The sequence below is a fragment of the Mastacembelus armatus genome, chromosome 7, assembly GCF_900324485.2.
Source record: "Mastacembelus armatus chromosome 7, fMasArm1.2, whole genome shotgun sequence".
NCBI classification, from domain to species: Eukaryota; Metazoa; Chordata; class Actinopteri; order Synbranchiformes; family Mastacembelidae; genus Mastacembelus; species Mastacembelus armatus.
In genome coordinates this window covers 18150358-18176263 of record NC_046639.1, presented here as the reverse complement: position 1 = coordinate 18176263, position 25906 = coordinate 18150358, and the positions used below count along the sequence as shown (strand labels likewise).

At 41.5% G+C, this 25906-nt stretch overlaps 1 protein-coding gene and 3 non-coding genes across 5 annotated transcripts in view; all 4 read left to right on the top strand.

Moving 5' to 3' along the window:
- Positions 1-24948, top strand: part of itpr3 (inositol 1,4,5-trisphosphate receptor, type 3) — an 87941-nt gene extending 62993 nt beyond the window's left edge. Inside the window, exons 27-60 of one of the 2 annotated variants that reach the window (XM_026333222.2) lie at positions 3458-3607; positions 6493-6558; positions 7606-7725; positions 8137-8259; positions 8799-8999; positions 9115-9230; positions 9951-10086; positions 10778-10903; positions 11037-11162; positions 11431-11551; positions 11649-11830; positions 12292-12440; positions 12552-12660; positions 12929-13025; positions 13790-13965; positions 14112-14271; positions 14659-14873; positions 14993-15193; positions 15387-15497; positions 15691-15786; positions 15940-16041; positions 16296-16379; positions 16465-16575; positions 17201-17393; positions 17807-17926; positions 18368-18540; positions 18699-18863; positions 18957-19146; positions 20448-20537; positions 20638-20756; positions 21298-21463; positions 21630-21790; positions 21878-22039; positions 23816-24948. In XM_026333222.2, coding sequence (XP_026189007.1) covers positions 3458-3607; positions 6493-6558; positions 7606-7725; positions 8137-8259; positions 8799-8999; positions 9115-9230; positions 9951-10086; positions 10778-10903; positions 11037-11162; positions 11431-11551; positions 11649-11830; positions 12292-12440; positions 12552-12660; positions 12929-13025; positions 13790-13965; positions 14112-14271; positions 14659-14873; positions 14993-15193; positions 15387-15497; positions 15691-15786; positions 15940-16041; positions 16296-16379; positions 16465-16575; positions 17201-17393; positions 17807-17926; positions 18368-18540; positions 18699-18863; positions 18957-19146; positions 20448-20537; positions 20638-20756; positions 21298-21463; positions 21630-21790; positions 21878-22039; positions 23816-23932 — 4734 coding nt within the window. In that variant the 3' untranslated portion in view covers positions 23933-24948. The remainder of the gene's footprint in view (positions 1-3457; positions 3608-6492; positions 6559-7605; positions 7726-8136; positions 8260-8798; positions 9000-9114; positions 9231-9950; positions 10087-10777; positions 10904-11036; positions 11163-11430; positions 11552-11648; positions 11831-12291; positions 12441-12551; positions 12661-12928; positions 13026-13789; positions 13966-14111; positions 14272-14658; positions 14874-14992; positions 15194-15386; positions 15498-15690; positions 15787-15939; positions 16042-16295; positions 16380-16464; positions 16576-17200; positions 17394-17806; positions 17927-18367; positions 18541-18698; positions 18864-18956; positions 19147-20447; positions 20538-20637; positions 20757-21297; positions 21464-21629; positions 21791-21877; positions 22040-23815) is intronic. The other variant, XM_026333223.2, reaches the window with a different exon arrangement.
- Positions 424-496, top strand: trnak-uuu (transfer RNA lysine (anticodon UUU)). Its single transcript has one exon. It is a non-coding gene; the product is annotated as a tRNA-Lys (tRNA).
- On the top strand, positions 1359-1431 carry trnak-uuu (transfer RNA lysine (anticodon UUU)). The gene has a single exon. It is a non-coding gene; the product is annotated as a tRNA-Lys (tRNA).
- Positions 2181-2253, top strand: trnak-uuu (transfer RNA lysine (anticodon UUU)). Its single transcript has one exon. It is a non-coding gene; the product is annotated as a tRNA-Lys (tRNA).
- Positions 24949-25906: the final 958 nt, after the last annotated feature.

The following is a 25906-nucleotide window of genomic DNA, read 5'->3' as shown; positions in this document are numbered from 1 at the left end:
AGTTTTCAGGACCTGAGTAGCTTGGTTGTTTGTGCATCACAGTAACCTGAGGGTCCAGGGTTCACGTCCTTGCTCAGGTTATGGGATTTTGCCCTTGGATGAAAGAGGGACAGTGGTGTTGTGTTTAAAAGAAAATAGACCTAACACTTGAGTACTCGCAGTGCTGCTTACAGTACTGGCATAAGAAAAACCTGTTAGCTTAGCCCAGTTACTTAAAGGACAATAAGTTCATACGATTTATTCATCAGACTGTTGGTACCATCAGCTCCTGTTGTATAAATGTCTCTAAGCTGAGTTATTAGTGGAACAGGCCAGACTCCAACAGAAGAGGTTTAATAACAGTAAATGATGATAACTTCCTGTGGGAGCTTGTGTTTGGGAACGTCTGACTCTCCAATTGACGCAACCATGAGCTGTTTCAGAGCCTGGGTAGCTCAGTCGGTAGAGCATCAGACTTTTAATCTGAGGGTCCAGGGTTCAAGTCCCTGTTCAGGCGAAGCTGCTTTATTTACCCAGCTGTTGATGTTCTGAAGTCTGCTGGTATCTCTGAACGCTTCACTGATGTGTTGAGAGGACTCCCCAGACACTTGCAGATGGTCTCCTAAAGGCCTCTTGTCTCTACATCCCTGTGAGCTCACAGGCTTCCTGGCAGTGTTTGCTTATTGTGGTTTGTAAGTGCAGGGAAATCTGGACGTTTGCCTTCTAGTTTGGAGTTGCTCCACCATGGGTCTCCAGGACAGCTTCAGGTCTTGTCAAAGATTCTCCATGTCGGTGTTAGAAAAATGAACAGAAATCTTCCGAGAAGTTTCGTCCAGATGTTTTAGTTTTCAGGACCTGAGTAGCTTGGTTGTTTGTGCATCACAGTAACCTGAGGGTCCAGGGTTCACGTCCTTGCTCAGGTTATGGGATTTTGCCCTTGGATGAAAGAGGGACAGTGGTGTTGTGTTTAAAAGAAGCCAACACTGAAATTTAAATTTGGCTTAAATTCAAAGGTCTGTTTTTTTTGGACTGATACAGCAGTCACCCCATAAAAATAACATTTGCCATAGCATTTTCCCATCCACGGAAAATAGACCTGACACTTGAGTACTCGCAGTGCTGCTTACAGTACTGGCATAAGGCAAACCTGTTAGCTTAGCCCAGTTACTTAAAGGACAATAAGTTCATACGATTTATTCATCAGACTGTTGGTACCATCAGCTCCTGTTGTATAAATGTCTCTAAGCTGAGTTATTAGTGGAACAGGCCAGACTCCAACAGAAGAGGTTTAATAACAGTAAATGATGATAACTTCCTGTGGGAGCTTGTGTTTGGGAACGTCTGACTCTCCAATTGACGCAACCATGAGCTGTTTCAGAGCCTGGGTAGCTCAGTCGGTAGAGCATCAGACTTTTAATCTGAGGGTCCAGGGTTCAAGTCCCTGTTCAGGCGAAGCTGCTTTATTTACCCAGCTGTTGATGTTCTGAAGTCTGCTGGTATCTCTGAACGCTTCACTGATGTGTTGAGAGGACTCCCCAGACACTTGCAGATGATCTCCTAAAGGCCTCTTGTCTCTACATCCCTGTGAGCTCACAGGCTTCCTGGCAGTGTTTGCTTATTGTGGTTTGTAAGTGCAGGGAAATCTGGACGTTTGCCTTCTAGTTTGGAGTTGCTCCACCATGGGTCTCCAGGACAGCTTCAGGTCTTGTCAAAGATTCTCCATGTCGGTGTTAGAAAAATGAACAGAAATCTTCCGAGAAGTTTCGTCCAGATGTTTTAGTTTTCAGGACCTGAGTAGCTTGGTTGTTTGTGCATCACAGTAACCTGAGGGTCCAGGGTTCACGTCCTTGCTCAGGTTATGGGATTTTGCCCTTGGATGAAAGAGGGACAGTGGTGTTGTGTTTAAAAGAAAATAGACCTAACACTTGAGTACTCGCAGTGCTGCTTACAGTACTGGCATAAGAAAAACCTGTTAGCTTAGCCCAGTTACTTAAAGGACAATAAGTTCATACGATTTATTCATCAGACTGTTGGTACCATCAGCTCCTGTTGTATAAATGTCTCTAAGCTGAGTTATTAGTGGAACAGGCCAGACTCCAACAGAAGAGGTTTAATAACAGTAAATGATGATAACTTCCCGTGAGAGCTTGTGTTTGGGAACGTCTGACTCTCCAATTGACGCAACCATGAGCTGTTTCAGAGCCTGGGTAGCTCAGTCGGTAGAGCATCAGACTTTTAATCTGAGGGTCCAGGGTTCAAGTCCCTGTTCAGGCGAAGCTGCTTTATTTACTCAGCTGTTGATGTTCTGAAGTCTGCTGGTATCTCTGAACGCTTCACTGATGTGTTGAGAGGACTCCCCAGACACTTAAAGATGGTCTCCTAAAGGCCTCTTGTCTCTACATCCCTGTGAGCTCACAGGCTTCCTGGCAGTGTGTTTGCTTATTGTGGTTTGTAAGTGCAGGGAAATCTGGACGTTTGCCTTCTAGTTTGGAGTTGCTCCACCATGGGTCTCCAGGACAGCTTCAGGTCTTGTCAAAGATTCTCCATGTCGGTGTTAGAAATTTAAATTTGGCTTAAATTCAAAGGTCTGTTTTTTTTGGACTGATACAGCAGTCACCCCATAAAAATAACATTTGCCATAGCATTTTCCCATCCACAGAAAATAGACCTGACACTTGAGTACTCGCAGTGCTGCTTACAGTACTGGCATAAGGCAAACCTGTTAGCTTAGCCCAGTTACTTAAAGGACAATAAGTTCATACGATTTATTCATCAGACTGTTGGTACCATCAGCTCCTGTTGTATAAATGTCTCTAAGCTGAGTTATTAGTGGAACAGGCCAGACTCCAACAGAAGAGGTTTAATAACAGTAAATGATGATAACTTCCCGTAATCTGAGGGTCCAGGGTTCAAGTCCCTGTTCAGGTGAAGACTTTTTGTGACATCATTAAATTCTTATAATGATGGTGGTGGCTGGAAGTCTGAACATGTGTGCTCGTTTCATGTACAAGTATATTTACTTCCATCCTTTATCTCACATTATCACACACACACACACACACTCACACACATGCATGTACGCACACACACACACACACACAAACCCCCCCCCAAATAAATAATTAGTTAATTACTTTATGATTTACTATTAATCAATATAATTTAAATAATTTCAATTTTAATAACTGCTGTAACAGCGGAATTTCCTCTTGAGGATTAATAAAGTACTTCTTTTTCCTGGCAGTGGTTTGTAATTGCCGGGAAATCTGGACGTTTGCATTCACTTTCTAGTTTCGTGTTACTCCACCATGGGTCCCCAGGACAGCTTCAGGTCTTTTCACTAACTAATTTTTGGAGCATTTTCACTACAGGGCTGTAGGGTTTGGGTTTCAATAGCATTCGGCTTAATTTAAACCCTGGCCATCCTTAACAGGACACCGATGTTAATCCTTTAAAATTTTTCTGTGTGCGTCTACAGGTCCAGTTGCTGATTTCGGCTCAGGATGTGGAGAACTACAAGTTGATCAAGGCTGATCTGGATCGTCTTCGGACATTGGTGGAGAAATCTGAACTGTGGGTGGAGAAGAAGGGCTCTGGAGGAGGGGACGGGAAGCAGGAGAAAGGAGAGGTGAGGTGCAAAAACATAATTTTTGTCACCTTTATCTTTAGTTACATCAAATTAAATCAAACCTTATTTGTATAGCACATAACAGCAAGGACCAGCGAACCACAGTGCTTAACACGATGTAACAGACTGATGACACAATGTACAAAGACTAAAACACCACCACTATAATATGACAGTACCCTACTGCGAATTGAATGACAGACTGAAGAAAAATCTCTTTCATTTAGACTTAAAGAGTTGCAGGTCAGCCTTTTTACGTAGATACCCTCAGTGATCTGTTGCTCTTATGGAAAGATAAAAGTTCAGATAAGTAACTTGTCACTTGTAACTTGCAAAGCCCTTTAAACTCTAAATGCAAACATCAAAATTTTTAAATCTATTCTGGTAGCCAAAGAAGACATGAAGAACATATGGTTATAGGGTTATATTAGCAGTATGTGTTAAACAATGAGCAGCAGTGTTCTGAGAGAATGAGAATAGAAACAGTGATTAACTCTCATAGAGTCATTACAGCAACTGAGCTGACAGCTGATGAAATGCATGGATAGCCTTTTTGGGAGAGGAAAGGTTTAATCTGAAGTAGCAGACGTAACTGGAAAAAAGATGACCCCCAGAATCTTTTCTGCAGGCCTGAGCTTTGCAGTCAGTGATCTAAGATTGATTTAAGTCAAGGGCATTAGGAGCATCCAATAAAATACACTCAGTTTACACAGAAGATTATGAAACAATCAAACAATCCCCTAGTGGGAGAATATACGATGAAATAGAGCAGGGCAGCCCACAGGAAACAGGAGTAGATGAGGAGATGTCGTCTCCAGTCGTTACTCAAAAAGTCCTGTTGGATAAGTAGGACTGGAACCATTCGGGCGCCGTGCTGCTGCTGCCTATAGATAATGACAAGAAATGAGAAAGCCTTAAGGGTCAGCATCACCTCGGCGCTCCACTCATGCAGAGCTGAGAAAAGACCAGTCAGGAGGAAGAATCTCTAGCACTATTATTCCCTGCTTTCAACCAAGTCTCTGTCAGCAGAAGAAAATGCAGCTCATGCGAAGAAGAAGAGATGAGTCTTGTTTACCAGTGAGTGTTGAACCAGTTACCAGGTTTTGGTCACAATCATGCGCAATCAAAGAGGCAAAGAGTCCATGGCACATGGCACAGTCTGCAGGTTTTCAGTATCTGCCAACAGAGAACCAATGTCCAGTTTTCAGGAATAACAAGCCCAAGCCACCAGGGAACGCTGTACAACAAAACGACCACACTCTAATGGAAATCTGACGATGGATAAAAGATGAGGCTCATGTGGAGAAGACATGTAGAGGTAAGCCTTGAGCCTTCCAAGCACTTCTCCCCGCCACATCGCCACCAACGATTCCTGCAGGGGGGGACAGCTGGCGGGTAACGAAGACTAGGTGGAATGGCTGACATAAGCGGCAGAAGAACTTACGCTCAACCATTTTTGACAACTTTTTCACAGCAGTATGAATATTATCAAGGTGATCATATACCAGTAGAGAAGTCACATTTTGGGTACTAAGAAAGGAACACTTTAACATTAAATTGTTAAATTCTTGTGTTTTTAGTATTTCAGTCATGTACAATATTAATATATATATATATATATATATATATATATATATACATATATATATAATTGAGTCACTGTTTGCCTGTATCACTTGCAATATTCATGTTTCAGGTGAAGTCACAGTTTTGTTTTGACACTGATGCAGACTTGTAGAGTCTTATATAGGTCAGGATTTTAGAATGATTTTTTTTATGCAACTAAACAGTGGATTATTCACCAAAATCCACCTGATTACCTGGACATGTTTATGTTCCTAATATTACGAAATCACATCTTTTTCTACATTTATTTAAATTAGATACAGAAACACATGAGAAACAAATTAGGAAGATTGAGAAGAGGAGGGGGTGAAAAGTACAGCGTCATTTCAAGCTGCTGTAAATAACAGCTAACTGTGTCTAACCATCATACTAACTAACTCAGAGTCACTACTTACGCCAGCACAGGAAAATGTTATCAGTAGACTAACATTTATTAATAATCTGACTTGTGCTTGTGAATCTAGACTAAACTCAAACTAAAAAATACTTTTGAATGTTCTCATCTTGGGGTTTGAACTTTCTGTACTTAACGTTGGTGTGGGGCTTCTTGGTGTCTTTGCTGGTTGAGGTCCAACTTCGTGGTCCTGGGTTTAGTTCTGTTGCATGTGATGCCTCCCTCTTTCTTTTTATTGTTTTTTTTTCTGCTAACTGAAGGCAAAATGCTCCAAAATGTCTCAATAGGGTCATTTTATCAGAGCCATACATTATATACACATTTGTACTCCATATCAAACTGTTAAACAACCTAACAAGCAATAAGCCAGTTGTGTTCCGGTCAAAATGCTGACCATGAACTGCCTTTTCATTTACTGGCTGTCATTTTTGCTTTCACAGCAGTTAAATTAATTATCTTCTGATTACAAATCTCTCAATCCTTAATTCATTTCCAAGAACTGAAATGTGCAGTGTAATGGTTATGTGGCATATATACATATACATATATATATATATATATATATATATATATATATATTGAGAGAGAGAGCCATTAGAATCTGACTGTGGACCAGAGTCACAACCACAGTTTAATGTCATTCATGTAAGAATAAAAACAGAAGTTTTACTTACTAATGGTGCATCTTTACAAAAACTAGAACTAATCATGGTAGAGGAAATCATACCTACTGCTTAAGCACATCGTATCAGATCACACATACTCTAAAATGGACTAATAGTTTGATTTGTGAATGAAGTGTGTATAATGTAGTACCATACCCAGAGAGAACTGCATATGCTGTCTTGCCCTCTGAATCCTGCAGGGGGCTTCAGGCGAACCAGTGCCCAAGAAGGAGAAGGGTAACGAGAACTACCAGAAAGTCAAAGAGGTGAGAACACTTGTCAGTTTTTGTTCCTCCAAGTGGTAACCTGTACCGTTGTTTTTCCGTCTCCATCTTTGGTGTGGCATTGTCTATGTTGAAGCTTCCCAAAGATCACCTATCAATCAATCAATGTGGGCTCGACTGTGATGTTTCTTGTCATGCTTGTCTCAGTGGGGGCTTTTACTGCTCAGAATAATTACATTTGATTATTTTTCCTAATAGTCACTTCAAATGTCACGAAATCTAAATTAAGAGGAAATTAAAAGATAGGGTTTGATTTGTTTTATTTGCAATACATGCATGCCCATGAAGTACATTAATTGAAGGAGTTGAAGAAAGAAATGGAGGAGATAATCGACTGTCCTTGTTTTGAATAAATGTAAAAATACATTCTGAAGTTCAGCCAGTCCAAATCATTGTTTGCCTTTTTCTTTTGCCCAGATGATTTTGACTTCCAGTCATTTGTTTTTTCAGTTGCTCAAATCCCAAATTATCTTGTGTATTTCTATGATCTTTTGAATGAGTGATTTTTATTTTCAAATACAAGCTTGGCCAGAAAATCATGGAAACTGTAAACTTTGGAGTTCTATGAAATGTTTTCATCCAGCCCACTTTACTGCCAAATGTTTTACCTCTTCAGACAGGCTGTTTGATGATGCAGTATCACCTTCTTTTCAGTCTTGACTTGTGAATGCTTGACCGACAGCTTCAACCACCACGGCTGGAGATCGAAGCAGTAATATCTTAAAGGAAACAGAAAAACAAAGTTGTCTGCAAAAAATCTGCAAATACTTTTTAATGTGTTGGAAACTTGACAAATATTGTTTATAGAATGTTAAAAATAAACAACAATGGCTCAAAGCTTGAGCCCTGGGGAACCCCTGACGTAATGTTTATGAATTATTTTATAATTGTGTGAACATGCTGGTACCTGTTCTCCAGGCAGCCACTTCCATTCTTCCGCACAATATGTATGAACATTTACATTTTTGTTGATGTCTGTATCTCCTAATTTTGCATTACGTCCCTTTGCCCAACCGCTCACCCCTGTAGATCCTGGAGAGGTTGAATAGGATGTGCAGCAGTGGAGTTTGGAAGAAGCAGCAGCGGTTGCTGAAAAACATGGGAGCTCATAAAGTCATGCTGGACCTGCTACAGGTGTCCTACGACAAGGTGAAACTGGCAACCTTCAAAATAAAAGCATCATAACAGATTCATATGGATTCTGTGAGTACAGACATTTTCCAGGTAGAAGGAAGTTTGAACGTCGGTGGTGCATCTAGTTGTTTATGTCTTTGGAAAGTGAGATTCGTTTGATGAAGCTAGTTTTTTCTCTCTGATAAATCTTTTAGCCTAGGTCATGATCAAACTCTGCTTGGTGAAATGCTGCGTTTTTCTTGAAATATTCATAACAGCAGTTTTGTACAAAGACTCTATCTCAGGTCCCTGACCGTTTGGGACCTTTTAAGCTCATTAATTGCACTTTTAAAGAAACAAAACAAAACAAAACAAAGCAGCTCAGCAAAATGAAGCAAAAACAAAAAGGATTCCTCCAGATGTTAATCTGTCGCTGTCTATCTGCAGAATGATGTGAAGATGCAGGAGATTATCCGGTACACTCACCTGTTCCTGCAGAAGTTCTGCATGGGGAACCAAGAGAACCAGGCTTTGCTTCACAAGAACCTCAATCTCTTCCTCAACCCCGGGGTACACTGATTTTATAACTGCTTAAGTTAAATGGTAGAAAGCTAACTGGTTAATTAGTTGTATCGGGAACATCAACAGACAATTTCCTAGATCTCTGGCTTATCTAAGACCACTCATTTTTTCACACACTCTTATAATATCTGACAAGCCCTGAGTTTACTGAGTTTACTGGTTACAACTTCAGAAAGATTAGTTTGCTTTTCTAACTTGTTGTACTGCTCGGTCAGAAGGTTTATATTCAAAACCTTCACTTGAGTAAAAGTACCAGTACAATAATTGGGAAACTCATGAGTAACTACAGGTTTTGAAGAAATACAGGAGAGAAAAGTATAACATTGCATAAAATGAGTAAAAGTAAAATACAAGTACCTCAAATTTGTATTTAAGTACAGCACTTGGTTATTTTTCACCACTGACTGTTATATCTGGGGCACTGAATGACCAGTAGACTGATTTAGAAGAAATTCTTATGAACTGAAAATGAAAATAGTTGCTAGCAGCAGCCTGACAGACTCAAAATGTTCCTCCTCCATCTGCAGCTGCTGGAGGCGGAGACGGTGCAGCACATCTTCAGTAATAACTACCAGCTGTGCAGCGAGATCTCAGAGAGCGTCCTGCAGCACTTCATCCACTGTTTGGCCACGCACGGCCGCCATGTCCAGTACCTCAACTTCCTCCACACCATCATCAAGGCCGAGGGAAAGTACGTGAAGAAGTGTCAGGACATGATCATGACCGAGGTGAGGATGAGGATGGAGACGATGTGTCAGTTTGCCAAAAATATTTTTGTATGTTGGTGTGATGTAGTAATTTGTGTGTGTGTGTGTGTGTGTGTGTGTGTTTTAATCTCTTCAGTTAACGAATGCAGGGGAGGATGTGGTCGTCTTCTACAACGATAAGGCCTCCTTCAACATCATGTTGAATTTGATGGCGGAAAGTAGGGAGGGAATCACAGAGAAGAGCCCGCTCAGGTAACCATGGCGACCCATTTCAGTTCAAGAAAGTTTTTAGGAAATCCACCAGATATTAGCATCACCTGGACAAATACTGTGATTTGTTTACATGTTTTAGTAAATAACAATAATTCATGTAACGGTTTCTTTCTCTCAGCATTAGCATCTCTACTTTAGAAAGCTCATAAGCCACATTGGTGTGTAAAAGCAGCAGGTAATCTGGTCCGAGGTCAGTTTGGACCACAGCAGCTAGTTAAAGCAACACAATGTAACTTTTGCTCACGGTTTCCCCCGTCTGGTTAATAAGCGCAAGTGTCGTAAACACTGCCGCTGTATAAACTTCAATATAAACGCAATACACATGGATGTATTGACTAAGCTGACGGAACTAGCGAGTCCAGGGTGTAACTCCGTTCGATAGTAATTCGTGTTCGGGTTCCTGGGTTCTCTCTTTTCTACCCTTCCTCCAACAAAACCCTGTTATAGTTTTGTTTAGTTTCATAGTTAGCTATAAACGTGACGTATGCCGTAAAGCAGGTCTTCCGCTTGGCAGCAGGTGCGAGGGCTGAGTGATCCGACCCGAACCCGAAAGTTACATAGTCGTGTCGTAGGCGATGTGAGATCGCTCAGGCTGCGGCGGTAGCATCATTACTGGTGTGTACTGTCGTTTATTTTTTACAGGTTGTGAAAGATATTGTGTTCAATTCAAGATAGGAAACCCTGTGATCCTGTGTGCAGGTATCACATCTCTCTGGTGGAGCTGTTGGCCGCCTGTGCAGAGGGGAAGAACGTCTACACCGAGATCAAGTGTACTTCACTGCTGCCCCTGGAGGATGTGGTCAGAGTGGTCACACATGAGGACTGCATCACCGAGGTACTGTTTTCTGTTTAGCTTCGCCCCTGCAGACTGTAGGTTCATTAAAGTACATTTATACAAGTACTGTATTTTAGTCCAATTCTGAGGTATTTGTACTTGGACTTCACTACATGTCACAGCCAAACCTTGTACTTTTTCCTGCATCTGATAACTTTAGTTCCTTTTCAGAATCAGATGAATCAAACAAAATCGAGTCTAATCATCAAACTTTATTGATCCCTGGTGGGAAATTCCCAAACTACCCAGCAGTATGGAAAGTACTTCAAATTAGAAGTATATAAGGTAGTTAACATTAGCTCCACCTTTACCAGCTGCAACATTAAAGTGATGAACACAATAATGCATCAATAATTAGAATCCAATAATATCAGATACATTCATGTGAAATGGGCCATTCTGCACAATGACTACTTTTACTTTGGATACTTCAAGTATATTTGGATGATGGTACTTTTGGACCTTTACTGCAGTAACATTTGGAATGCAGGACTTTTACTTGGAACAGAGGATTTTTACTCTGTGGTATTTCTACTGTTACTGCAGTAAAGTATCTGAGTACTCCTCCAGCACTGTTAGAAATCACTGTGAACTAAAACACACCTGTCTCAATATTTGTGTGTGTGTGTGTGTGTGTGTGTGTGAACTAAAACACACCTGTCTCAATATGTGTGTGTGTGTGTGTGTCCAGGTGAAAATTGCCTACGTGAACTTTGTGAATCACTGCTATGTGGACACAGAGGTGGAGATGAAGGAAATCTACACATCCAACCACATCTGGAAGCTGTTTGAAGACTTCACGGTGGACATGGCCCGGGTAACAACAGCACTGTCATGGTGCTGATCATGGCTACTGGAATTTGTTATTTCCTGCAGGTTTACAGCAGAATGTACAATGTGCCTATGTTCCAGGTATTTTCTTATGTTTTCATGATGTTTTTCGTCTGCAGGTTTGTAATAAACGAGAGAAGCGCCTCTCCGATCCCGTCTTGGAGAAGTACATCATCAACGTGGTCTTTGACACCATCATCGCTTTTTTCAGTTCCCCTTTCTCCGAAAACAGCACCTCTCTGCAGGTCAGGACCATGATGCACTGCACCCCATGTCAAAAACGCTCTAATGTCAGATGACAGAGATTTCCTTAAAGGGATGAGGCTTTTTATTAACAGCAGCAACAGGTCAATCAGCTGAATCAGCGTCTGAGCAGGAGAGTGTGTGATTCCACACATGCTGCAGTGTGTTATAAAAAGTGATGACTTCACGTCTGTTAGTGTGGAACTATTCTGAGGGCGCTCTGGACTCTCCACTTTTCTAATCCTGCTCTTTTCTCTCTTGCTCTGTCAGACTCATCACACTATTGTGACTCAGCTGCTGCAGTCGTCCGTCAGGCTGTTGGACTGTCCCTGGTTGCAGCAGCAGCACCGAGGACAGGTGGAGACCTGCATCAGGACCCTCGCCATGACAGGTGACACGCACACCTGGCTCCACCCACACAAATTAGATCACCTCTGCTGAATCTGTCCATTGCACAGGTTGATGTGAATATCTCTCTGTGTCTTTAGCTAAGAGCCGCTCGATCTCTCTTCCTCGGGAGTTGGAGGTTCAATTCAGCTCCATGCTGTCTAACTCCGCCATCAACTCTCTGTCCCGCTCCACCACGAACTACAAATCCTTGTCCCGCTCCTCCAGACCTATGGCTCCCAGCAACCCCTGGGACTACAAGAACATCATAGAGAAACTACAGGTACACATTAAACGAGAGCAGTCCAGCTGAGGTTCAGAGTGAGAGGAGTCCAGTGTGAAAAAGACAAGGACATATACAAAAGTCTTATTCTGTGTTCACTGGGGCTGGCCAAACATATTTAAGGGGAACTTGGGATGTCACTGTGATGTTGCTCCTATCACATGCGAGTTTCAGATGAATGGGGTTGGTCAGTTACTAGAGATATAAAAGAAAATGTAATTTGTCCTGTGTCAGTCTACAGATTACATATCTGTTTAAATACATGTAAAAATGCACTGTGTTATATTTTTATTTTACTGTTGTTTCACCTTTATTTTAGCAGGAAGCCTCACTGACAATAAAAATCCAAAGATTTGAGTGTAGAAATTCCAATCTAGGCTAAAGAGCTCCAGAAAACAGCTGAGCCAACTGTCAGAACCACCACATGTGAAGCAGTAAGTGAATGTGTCTGACGTTAACAGGACATCATCAACACGCTGGAGGAGCGACTGAAGCCGCTGGTGAATGCTGAGCTGTCCGTGCTGGTGGATGTCCTCCACCAGCCGGAGCTGCTGTTTCTGGAGGGAACAGATGCCCGACAGCGATGCGAGTCCGGAGGATTCCTCTCCAAGTAGGTCCAGGTTCTCCAAGTCCAAAATCTCCTGTAGCACACACACACACACACACACACACTGACAGAGTGGTGATGGGTAAATATCTGTGTGTGTCTGTGTGTGTGTAGGTTGATCCAGCACACAAAGGCTCTGATGTCTTCTGATGAAAAGTTGTGTATTAAAGTCCTGAGAACCCTGCAGGAGATGCTGATCAGGACGCTGGACTTTGATGACAAGGTCAGTTAAACAACCAATGAACAAAATAACTGAGTCAAATGAAAAAGTCACAGCCCACAACACCCACCATGAATCAGACTAACTTTATATATCTCAGGTGTGGTATTTTATTCTTTTTACATAAAAGGACTTTTGGATGTTCATACAAACTGCACAAAGAAAACATGAGCTAATAAAAGAATTTCAAAAATGTCCCAGTAGTGAAAGATCTGCATCTTTAAAACGTGAGCTGAGCCCTTCTTGTCCTTGCTGTGTCGTGTTGCTTCAGGGAATCTCGCTGAGGAAGGTTTTACTGCAGAACTACTTGTTTCCCAACAAGAAAAGCAACTCTAAGAATGACATGGCTGAGCTGGGAGCAGTTGCAGGTAAAGGAACGACGCTGCAGTTAGTTTTATTGTGTTTCACCGAGCAGCCACTCTGCTCATATACCTTGGCTTGTGGTGTGGTGTGTTTTCAACAGTTTGGACCCAACACCTCTTTAAAAAATAAAAAATTTTTTTTTATGACATTTAAATAAATTGATGACAAAAATACATTCTCATTTAGCTTTTTTTTCCTATTTCATGGCCCTGTTTCACTTGTTTTTCTCCCTTTTTCTTTGCCTCTTTCTGTTTCTTAATTTTCTATTTTGTCTCTTAATATTAAACTGTTGTACAATTGAAATTCTTCTGACAGGTACAGTTTAGTTTCACAATAAGACTGAATAACATGACATTTGTAAAGTCTGATTATTTGAGCAAAGCCATTTTTTCCATTTTAACGGCAACAAAGATGAAAACAGATTTTGAGCTAAAGTTTTATTGTAACAAAAAAAGAGCAAAGTGACATCAATATTTAATCTGCAGTTCACAGGTGAGAAAATCTGACAGTTTACACCTGCTCATCCCACTTCCTGTATGAAAGGAAATTACATCACAGACAGGAAGTGGTTGACTTGTGGGGGGGGGGGCTGTCTGCTTTTACAAGTTCAGCTGAAGTCAGGTGGTGAGACAGAGGCCAACTGATGAGGTGCTGAGGATCCTGTGGTGTGCAGAAGAAGATTTTTGGCAGCCATGTGAATGTGGCAGATTGACAAATTGTTGGTTAATAGCTGTGTGCGTGTGTGCGTGTGTGTGTGTGTGTGTGTCAGGTGGGGAGCAGGAGCGGGACTGGGCGGCAGTGGTGGCGATTCAGTGTCGACTGGACAGAGAAGGAGGAACAAAGCTGTTCACAGATCTGGTGATGTGCACCAAAAACGAGAAGATCTTCCAGGAGAGCATCCAGCTGGCCATCTGTCTGCTGGAGGGAGGAAACACTGAGATACAGGTCCCACATACTCACACTCAGCTGTCAGTTTGTTAGGAACGCCTAGATCTCAGCTAGTCTAAGCTGTTTCTGTTATTTAGCCTGGCAGCATTGCTATACATGGATGCAGTGAAAGGGTGTGAGAACGTCCTATCTGTGTCCCGCAGAACTCCTTCTATAAACTGATGATGGGCCACAACAAGTCTGAGAAGTTCTTTAAGGTTCTTCACGACCGGATGAAAGAAGCCCAGTCCGACATAAAGGCGACCGTGTCTGTTAATGTTGGGGAGATGACGCACAAGGCGAGCGAGAAGGAGCTGGAGAGCGGTGAGATTCAGATCTGGCAAAAGTTGACTATTTGTTGCTATAAGTTGTTTCATATTTTACAACTTTATTCTCAACATATTTCAACTAAATTATCATGTCATATTTTATTCTGACATGGGTGGTGTTTTCTGAAATGAAAATAGTATTGTTGTTGTACTTTCATCTTCAGAGCAGCAGGTGTGTCACCACATTTAAAACATTGGTTTTAGATGGTGTTTGTTTGCTAAGAACCTCATTTCTCCAGGATTGTTTTTGCTTAATTTTATAGACTGGGATCATTGTTGGCTAATTTAAATGAAGATGTTCTTTATCAGACAATCAAATATTTTTCCTGCCACTGTAACACAGGACAGATAACTTACATACTGAAAAGTCTTAATTTTACAGGCTCTGGAACAATGGTACTTTCTGATTCAGGAGGTCACCCCTTACTGGTCCAGGGTCAGTCCATCACCACGGTAGCAGGCACCTCTGCCCTCCCAGCTCAACCAGTAGCAGAGCAGAAGGAGGTGGAGACGGAGATGGGCCCAGCTGTCATTATCATGAAGCCCATCCTCAGGTTCCTACAGCTGCTCTGTGAAAACCACAACCAGGACCTGCAGGTTAGTTTCGCTTACAGTGAAGACGTGTACCTTTTGGTTTTTATTGGACACATTTAGGCTGTTTTTGTTTTGTTTTCTTTATGAGAAAAAGCTTCTGAACTGAGTCTGTATGTTTCCAGAACTTTCTGCGATGCCAGAACAATAAGACCAACTACAACCTGGTGTGTGAGACGCTTCAGTTCCTGGACATCATGTGTGGAAGCACCACCGGAGGTCTGGGCCTGCTGGGCCTCTATATCAATGAATCAAACGTCCACCTGATCACCCAGACCCTGGAGACCCTCACAGAGTACTGCCAGGGCCCCTGCCAGGAGAACCAGGTGACCTGCCACAGAGAAGTCTCTGCAGATGCAGAGTCTGTCACAGGTTTAATCTTGAGACAAGGAAGATAAAATCCAAAATGGTGTCAATTCCAAGTCTAAGATATAAACATAAAGAACACTTTTTATTTATCATTCATTGTGATGATCTGTCCAGTGGAAGAGTATAGTGTTTGTGCTGTGTGTGTTTCAGACGTGTATCGTGACACATGAATCCAACGGCATCGACATCATCACAGCTCTGATCCTGAATGACATCAGCCCACTGTGTCGGTACCAGATGGAAATGGTGCTCCAGCTGAAGGTACATGTACACAGAACACAGAATCACTGGGGTTTGTTTAACTGTTTTTCACATCTTATTGTTGTGAATTCAATTTTAAAATTTCCATTTCTACCCATTAATCCCACATGGAGGGAGTGTTCAGGCATCCGCATACCTTTGTCAGGTTCAGTCCAGATGTTTGACTGCAGCTGTTGTCTCTCTTGGTTGCCAGGACAATGCCTCCAAGCTGCTGTTGGCCCTGATGGAGAGTCGCCATGACAGTGAGAATGCAGAGAGGATCCTGTTCAACCTACGGCCGCGAGAGCTGGTCCGAACCCTCCTCCAGATCCCTTTGTTCTTTTTATGTCTAAAAACTGTCACTCAAAGCTGTTCAGTCTCTGTGTTGGACAAGGACATGTTATTGATCTGTGTGTGTGTTGTGTATGTGTGTGTGTGTGTGTATGCGTGTGTGCACGCACAGATAGAGGTGATAAAGAAGGCCTATAATCAGGAGATTGAGTTCGATGAAGTGGAGGTTTCTCCTCGGGAGGTGGGACACAACATCTACATCCTGGCTGAACAGGTGATTAAACACTAACTCCTCATTGGCTGGCTGGAGGTCATTCTCTCCTTTCAATGTGCAGTCAGACCAAAACCCACCAGGGGAAATTTAGTCCGAGTCCACATCCCAGTCCTGAGTGTCCTGCTTTTTCCATTTTTGAATGAAGAACTTTTATGGTATTGTAGTATTTTCACACTGTGGTGTTTAAGTAAAGGATCTGATGCTTCTTCGTCTTCTGCTGCAAAAAGTTTGGAGTCTCATGTGTCTGTTTTCAGTTGGCCAGACACAACAAAGTCCTGCAGAACCTCCTGAAAGCACCAAAGCAGAGTAAAGAGGACCAGGAGGGAATCTCCTCCATGGTAAACATCTGTCCAACATTTACAGCGATGTTGATATTGCAGCAGTGCTGCAGGACTCTTAACGTTGCTGTTTATGTGTCTGCAGCTGAACCTGAACAACCGTCCTCTGTCCCAGATGTTGAAGTCCACAGCACCAGCAGCTGTGGTGGAGCAGGACCCACTGGAGTACTACGACCAGCTGACCGCACAGATAGAGGTACTGGTACTACTGACACTACTGCTGTGTCCCTGGAATATTTAGTTTATCTGACAAGTGAACCTGATTGATTGATTTATTGAGAAACTGTTAACTGGTAGAACTGGAGTTTACACTGTGCTGGTCCCTGTTTTGGACCTTGTTGCAGCAGGTTCTGGATGAGCTGAAGTTGTCTGATTGCTGCCCTGGACAGATCAGAGAACAGTTCATTGCAGAAGTCCAGCCTGCTCATTTTGGTACTTTAAAGGAACAATCCACTGCTCCACAGATGATCATTTAATCCAAACAATTTGGATTAATGCCCTGTGACTGGAGAAAACAGTGACAAATGACATTCCCAAAAGCTCCCAAGATAAAAAATCCTGCAACACCCAGGATGCATTGTGTCCAGCGCATCCCATGTCCCGTCTATTGTAGTTCAGTTTAACGCCAACTTCCTCTTGATGAGAGATGAGCTGCAGTGGACGAGTGTCGGATTTTCTGCTGATCACTGAGAAAGATTTTGATTTAATGTGGGTTCTGAAGTTTAGGTCTGAGTCCAGAGAAACAGGTAGAATACATGAGTGTGCTGGTCCTAGTTTGTATTTGATCCTGAGCTGATGTGAGGTCATTTCTCTGTTTCCAGATTGTGCGTGAGGACCGCAGCATGGAGCAGATCGTGTTTCCTGTTCATCCCATCTGTGAGTTTCTGACAGACGAGTCAAAGTTCAGAGTCTTCAACACCACCGAGCAGGACGAGCAGGGGTCGAAGGTCACACATTTCTTTGAGCAAACCGCCTTCCTGCATGGAGAGATGAAGTGGCAGAAGAAGCTCAGGAGTGAGCATGCACGCACATCTCACACACACACACACACAGTTAATAGAATTTTCAACACCAAGAGCAATGCAGATTCTTGTAAGACTTGAATTTGGAAACTCATGTCTGCTGTATTTTCTTGGTGGAAATAATTTAATGCATTATATCGTTCCTTTGACTTATAATGTTTACAGTTTTTTTTTTTTCTGAATTTAGTACATCATGAAGAGACAATAAGCACAAAAAGTTGTTAAAATGATGAAGCAGTAAAATTGAACCTGACCTCACGCCCTTCTGGAGCTTTCAGCCAAATCTTGCAGCTTTTATCTCTTCCATCAGTAGTTGTGGAGGTGTTGTCATATGACCTAAGTAGGAGTCATGTGTTGTGTATATTTTGTCACATCTCTGACATGACTTATGTGTGTGGTTTTCAGGTATGCCAGTGTTGTACTGGTTCTCCAGGAGGATGACACTGTGGGGAACCATCTCCTTTAACCTCGCTGTCTTCATCAACCTCATCATCGCCTTCTTCTACCCCTACAACTCTGGAAAAGGTGCGAATGCAGACACTACGACCTTGTTACTGTTGCTGCAGTATTTGTCCCAGTGTGGCTCATACTAAAGCAACTTCCACTGTTGTGTGTTTTTATTTGGCACTAAAAATTTTATTTTATAATATAAAATTTTATGAACATATACATATGTCCTCAATTTGTTTCATGTGTAAGAATAAAATTATTTAACTTTTGTTAGAATCAATCAAAAATCAGGAAAGACTGTTGAAAGACACATACACTGATTTAAAGTTTACTGAAGGTTTTATAAATTTTTAATGAAGTAAATTGTATTGAATTGTTTTTCCCTCTGGTAGCCTAGAGTAGAACTGGAGGAAGACACTGTTCCTCTGAAGAGCAGGAATGTGATTTAGTCTGCTGTGAGATGTCTTGTGTTCAGATTGATTAAGTCTGTCCCTCCCACCCCCCGTGTCTGTGCAGGAGCCATTGATGACTCTCTCCTGCTGATGATATTCTGGATCCTCACCGGTCTCTCCGTGTTGGGCCTGTTGTCCCATCGTTACGGCCTCCAGCCGCTCACAGTGGCGCTCATCCTCAGATCCATTTACCACTTTGGCATCGGCAACACTCTCATTCTGCTGGGATCACTCAATGTAAGAAACACTACGTTACCCATCTGCCCCCTCGGCATTAAAAGCACATTCACATGTAGAACTGCACAAGTGAATGTGACAGTGTAGTAATTAATGTTTAGTGAATAGTCTAGTCTAAGGTTAGTTATTCACAATCCTGTCATATTGTTTACCTGCAGCTCATCAATAAGATTGTGTTTGTCGTGAGTTTTGTGGGAAACAACGGGACGTTTATTATGGGATATAAGGCCATGGTGATGGACGTGGAGTTTCTGTACCACCTGGCATATGTCCTGACCTCCACTCTGGGCCTGTTTGTCCACGAGCTCTTCTACAGCATCCTGGTAACCAGCAAATCTGAACACTCCCGTTTGTGCAGAAAGGACTGCTGAGGGTTTACCATAACTCTGTGTTTGTTTGTGTGTGCGCGCACGCAGCTGTTTGACCTGATCTATCGTGAGGAGACTCTGTTTAACGTAATCAAGAGTGTGACCCGGAATGGGCGGTCCATCCTGCTGACGGCACTGCTTGCCCTCATTCTCGTCTACCTCTTCTCCATCGTTGGCTTCCTCTGCTTGAAGGAGGACTTCATCATGGAGGTCGATCCGCTGCCACAGATCGCCACAGGTGAGTTCATACCTTTGAGAATATCCCTCCCTCCCCTGAAAAAAAGGTTCCGTTGAACCAGTGTTAATTTTGACAGCAGATTTTAATTTAGTTTTTGTCATAGTCTTTTGACTAAAATGCAATTTTAGTTTTAGTCATATTTTAGTCATCTGCTTTGTTTTAGTTTTAGTCGACTAAATAGCATAAGATTTTCGTCGACTAAATCTACTGTAGATTTAGTCGACTAAAATCTATTGGGTTTAAGTGTAATTTAGTAAAACTATTGTAATATACAAAATATTCTAAATTAAAATTAAATGAAAAACAAGTTTCATTAAACATATATGGAATATGGCCTTACCATAAAAGACCAAAAATTAGATATGCATTGTTTATAACCTGCATATGACGTTCTTCATTCTTTAAAGCAAAAGAGCAACTCCAAAATATTTAAAAGAAAAACTGTATTTAGCAGTAATGTCATTGCATTAAACGTGAAACTGACCCATGTATCTTCTTTGTTTTCTCCAGCTGTTGTCATTTCATTATAGTTTAAGTCAGACAAAAACCCAGTGTAGGCTATGATGAGGTCGTGTACTCGCACATCCCGCGTCACTAGGTGGATCCATTACTTTTCAAATGTACGTGTGCGTCTAAGAATTCTGATCAGATCTTTTCTAAAAACATTACTCTCACATTTTCATCTTGTTTTTTATTAGTCAACAAAAATGTCAATATATTTTTATTTAGTTTTCGTCGTCAATGCTTAATTTTTATGTAGTTAACGTCTCGTTTTCTTCAGTGAAAACTTGATGAAAATTATAACGAAAACAAATTAACACTAGTTGAAGGGACCAGATTATATTTTTGATTTGTACAGAACATTTGGTGCGGACATTACAGACTCAAAATAAAAAAGAACAGATAAAAGCCAATGACACTTATTAAAAAGCTGGGAAAAAAGTAGATGAAACCGTTTTAAGCAAATACAGTAAAACATATAAACATCTTAAATAACATAGAATATTCTAATCTGCAGCTAGGTGGACAAAGCAGGTTAGAAGGTTAAAAACATGATTGTAGGAAACATGTGCCTTACACCCAGCTTCATGTCTACAGCACAATTTAAACCTGAAACATTAGGGACCATAAACAATACAAATCTGACTGAAATCCATCAAATCAAACTGAGCAACTCAAACGCTGACCCTCTTATCACAGCTGAACTCTTAATGCTGGAGGCTGCACAGATTATCAGCTGGTGTTTATAATGGTCAGGCCCCAGTTTGTGTTTTTGCTGATTCTTGTGTTTTGTCATTCAGCCCAGCAGAGTGAAGCCTCCCAGGATTTCCTCAAGTCATGCTCTGCAGACGGAGTCAGCTGCACCACAGAGACGGCTGCTGAAGACGATGGTGAGAGTCCATCTGTGTTCCGTGGGTCTTGTTATTCAGGATAACCTGCAGTGGAGTATTTTACATGATGCAGTTTTAAACGTTGACCTGTGTGTTTCAGAGGAATTGAACTCGGAGCGAGCGTGCGACACACTGCTCATGTGTATTGTTACTGTGCTGAACCACGGACTGAGGAACGGAGGAGGGGTCGGAGACGTTCTCCGCAAACCGTCCAAGGATGTAAGGAACATACTTTACCCTGAACACCCACTACACACTAAAGCAGTTGTAGTTATAGAATACATTTGTGACATAGATAAAATAGCACTTTTTAATTTGTGATTTAATGATAAATCATTCACTGCTACTTTACAGATCAGTTAAACCATTATTAAGAACAGCATTTGGGATGCCAGGTGTTTCCTGTAACTTCAGTCATTAAATGAGAAAGAACTGGCCACTGCAGCACATCTGGACCCAGATGTTAATTAAAAATGAGAAACTGTTGCTGGCACCACAGGAACTGCAGGGTCCTTTTCACAACCTGGCAACCTGAAAGTAACATGAAGGCTAAACAGCCAGGCCACAACCTGGAAACTCAAATGTAATGCTGCTGGTTGGTGGTTTAAGTAGATTTGATTTTACTTTGATACTGCTGAGGAGACCTCTGACTTCAAGCTTTAGTGTATTTTAAAGTGCGGCATTATTAGTATTACTACGTTAACACAGGAAGTTTAATCTCACAGCACATGTATTTGTGTGTGTGTGTGTGTGTGTGCAGGAGCCGCTGTTCCCGGCCCGTGTGGTGTATGACCTGTTGTTCTACTTCATTGTCATCATCATCGTCCTCAACCTGATCTTTGGCGTCATCATTGACACGTTTGCCGACCTAAGGAGTGAAAAACAGAAGAAGGAGGAGGTACTGAAGACCACATGCTTCATCTGTGGTGAGTAGAGAGACGTCCTGTCAGCCACGACTTTAGAAAAGAATTCATCAGGTATTCTTGCGAATTTCATTACGAAGTGTTTTAGTTTTTTTAAAATGTATTAGGATTTTTTTTGATCTGGCAGAAAAAGTCTGGGAATGACCACCAGTGTTGTTTGTTGCTGCAGGGCTGGAGAGAGATAAGTTTGACAATAAGACAGTGTCATTTGAAGAGCACATCAAAATGGAGCACAACATCTGGAACTACCTGTACTTCATCGTTCTGGTGCGTGAGAAAAACAAGACGGACTACACCGGACCTGAGAGCTACGTTGCACACATGATCAAGGTTTTACAACACACCTGGACAGGACTGATGCATTTACTGTAGATCCCTGAAACAGACTTCTCAGTGTGGGATCATGATCTTTTTCAGAACAACAACCTGGACTGGTTTCCACGGATGCAGGCGATGTCTCTGGTGGTAACAGACGGTGATGGGGAACAGAACGAGATGAGGATGTTACAGGACAAACTGGCTGCGACCATGAAGGTTGTGACAACTCTCAGCGCGCAGCTGACTGAGCTGAAAGAACAGGTACACATGTTTTCTAACAGCAGAAACAATTCACATCATGTAATTAAAACGTTGCTCGCACACCCTCGTCCTGCCCTGTCTCTCCATTATGTTGCAGTCCTTTAATCACCATGGAAACAACATGGTATTTCTGCTGATACCTCACATCCATGCTGATTTTCTGTTTGGATTCATTGCTGTGTTTTTAATAGAACACGTCTACAGCACTGACCGGACAGGCAGTTCATCTTCAGTCTAGATGGGCTGAAAATCAGAAGCCTGATCCTTTTAATCAACACGTACATGTGTATCACTGAAAACAGCAGCATCTACTGATTTCAGAAATACTGTCTGCATGTTCATTAAAAGGCTGCAATGTAATAAGGTAAACACAAAAACATCGTTATAACGTCAGAATCCTTAGTGACTCCCAGAGCTGCTAGAAAAAGGAAGTGAACTGATTTAATAACTGGTCAAACTGGACCTGAACTCCTGACTCTGGATTTTTTTTCCCCCACCTACACTGCTGCTGTTTCAATATGGATTATTTTCAGGTTGACAATGTTTTAGTTGACATGCACCTTTCTGACTTCGAACCAACAGTGACCACGGATCTTTGGAGTCTCCTGGTTTGAAATGTTAACTTTGAAGATCTGCCCAGATGTTGAAAAAACGTTTACATAATGCACTTATTGCACAGAGTTCACTGACTTTTTCTTGCTTCTGTGCAACAGACATTGTGAATCTTATATAATACTTGGCTCAGTACATGTTGGCTGATTCTGATGACAGCTTCAGTCCTTTCAGTCAAAAAGAATTTCCTACATCCCAGCAGACATTTAACTGTTGGGCTTTCAGTTACATTTTCCACACATCAATTTGGTATAATAGAGTTCGATTCCCAAATCAAATAAGGTTTTGCTTCATTTGCTAATAAATGTGCAGAGTGTGAGATTCAGAGGGCTGTCAGCAGAAATGGAATATAGTATCAACAAATGTTTACATTGGTGTCTAATCACCTGAACATAATTGTTTTCTTTAGCTTAGAATGACCCTTTTCTATATACACAGGGAGCAGGTCCCCCTTCACAGAGACTGTCATGTTTCTACAGGAGCCCAGAAAAGACAAACCAAACAGTGGCTCTAGAGAGGGAACAGCTAGCTAACGTTAACAATAAAATGCTACCACAGTGCAAAGATTGCAGTCTTCAACATCACCACTAGATTCCACTGATTCTCACACACTGCACCTTCAAATAAACATCTGTAATCATTTTTACTTTGAAGTCAGAAATAACTGCAGTTTTCAGTGGTAATTAAATTCATTTTCAACCTGGAAATGAGATAGCCTGGCCAGAACAGACCCACTCCTTTCTTAGCAAACAAATGTGTGTTTGGCCCCCTGCCATAGTCTTTATCTCCAGCCTCAAATGAGCTGGACCAATCAAAGGTTGTGTTCTGTTAGTCTGGCTGGCCTGGCTAGAAATGAGAAGCAAATGAGATGAAATTTGTACAGATTCCAAAAAGTCAATTTATTCATAATTCTGGAGACATTCACAGGCTTCAGTCAGCAGAGCAGTAAACACTGCACTAGGAATAAATTCACTTTTCTGGAATCTGCTGAGCCTGTTTTCTTCTGTGTGCAGCAGATTTTCATTCTGACCAGTTTAATCCCGTATGTAATGTACTCTACAGATAATCTAATTTGATTTCTACATTAATGTGGGAACCGGCTGTGCTCTTGTTCTGCTCAGCAGTTAGTGAGTATTAACTTACTGATGTCTTGTGTTCTTGCAGATGACAGAGCAGAGGAAGCGGAGGCAGAGGATGGGATTTGCAGACGTTCAGGCCGGAGGAAGTGTTGGGATGCCTCCCAGCGCTGCAGGTGGAAACCACCAGATCTACAAAACATAGAGACTGTTTGTTAAACTGTTCACTACAAGATCCACATCTGTGAACCATGCAGCTGGACTCATGGACTGTTCTAAAGGAGAAAATCCTTCACGTTTAAAATAAAAACACTAAACTCCAGCCACACAGCTGCTGCTTCTCAATAAAGCCACAGGAGACATTTTTCTTAGACTGTTTTAATGCCTGGCTGATCCAGAGAGGAGCTGCAGGCACTGATGGACACACTGAACACCCAATCTGTAAACAAAAGATGTTGTTAGCGTCTCAGCTATGTTTAATTTAAATTTGCTGATTTGTTTTAAAGTCTAGATATGTACTGACAATGACTGATATTTAACACTGTAGAACCATGGGCCACATACTAGCCTAGAAATGCCTGTTTTAAGTAGAACAGATGCATCTGATTGATTTTCTGTTTACCCTGGTGTGCTAACTCCTGGTAGAAGTCACAGTTACACTCCCACAACAGTTTGCCAATGAAAATTCTTCCTTAAAATCAAATATTCACCAAACGTCAACACCCATTAGACACATACACCCAACACTATTAAATGGTGACAGTTATAAAGTCAGAAAACCATGCAGCTAAAAGACAATCTGAAGGTGGTACTAGACAATACCAAACCTCCTTATACTATAATCATAAATTATCCAGGCATCAACTTCCATGAATGTAAATAGAAAAAGATGCAGCATTTATTTGCTGCTGACAATTAACCAGTATGTCTTTAAAATTAGTTGAACCTGGTGGTGTTTTCTAATTTACTTTTGGGGAAATAATAGTTTGTGATATACTGTTTGTATGGTTAATAGTGACATTAATAGGAACATATTGTTTTTAACAGTGAAACTAGCTCAGCAGAGACTAATGTGAACTGCTTTAGCAAAACTTCAGGTTTGTGAACAGAAAATTAGTTTTTCCTTGAGGACAGACGGGTACAGAGTGAGGACGACGGTGTAATGAAGAGCACACACCTGTAAAAAATAAAATATGAAGAATAAACCGTTTTCTCACTTAATGGATTCAAGAAATTCTGTTGTGTAGATTATGAAATAAATTTATCCATTAAAACACACTTACAGTTAAAAACATAACTGTTAGATATAAGAGGACATGATTACGTTTACATTTATAATTTCAGGTTTCCTCTTAAAGTCTAGTGCAGCTGGCATTCTTTAAATGAGTCGTTTTTCTTATGGCATTGTTTTTTCTAGATATTTTGTCGGGTAGTAACTAATGATGAAATTATTTCAATTTGAAAAGTCTGTTGGTTGAGAAATTCTGGACAAAGTTAGAAGGCAAGATCTTGTGTAAGCTGGATAGAAGCGAGCAGAACAGACATACAATATCACAAATTCTATCTGTTGCAAACACTCACAAACACTTTGGTACTTACCGCCAGCAGCAATGATCTCCAGCTTCACAACTTGGTTCAACTTCCCCACACTGCTGTTTCACACCAGTTCCTCCAGCCTGAATCCCATCATCTCCGCGGACGGGCAGCAATAACGTGCTTGCTCACTAGTCACATGCGTCAGACGACGCTGGCTACAGGCAACACCCGGACAGGACTACAAGTGCCAGAATGCACTTCTGCCGTTAAGGTAAAGCCAACACTGCTGTTTTCTTTATTCTTCATACTCAACCACAGCTGCAGGCCATGACTGGGTGTCAGGTAACCCAGGGGCAGAACCTAAAAAAACAAAACAGAAGACGTAACCCATACAGTGAGGGGAAAAAATGATTTGATCCCCTGCTGATTTTGTATGTTTGCCCACTGACAAAGAAATGATCAGTCTATAAATAAATAGAAATAAACCTACCATTTAAATTATAGACTGATCATTTCTTTGTCAGTGGGCAAACATACAAAATCAGCAGGGGATCAAATCATTTTTTCCCCTCACTGTACATTCAAATATGAAATGGAGAAACTAAAAACAACACTAGCTGAGCTCATTAAAGAACAAGAAAAA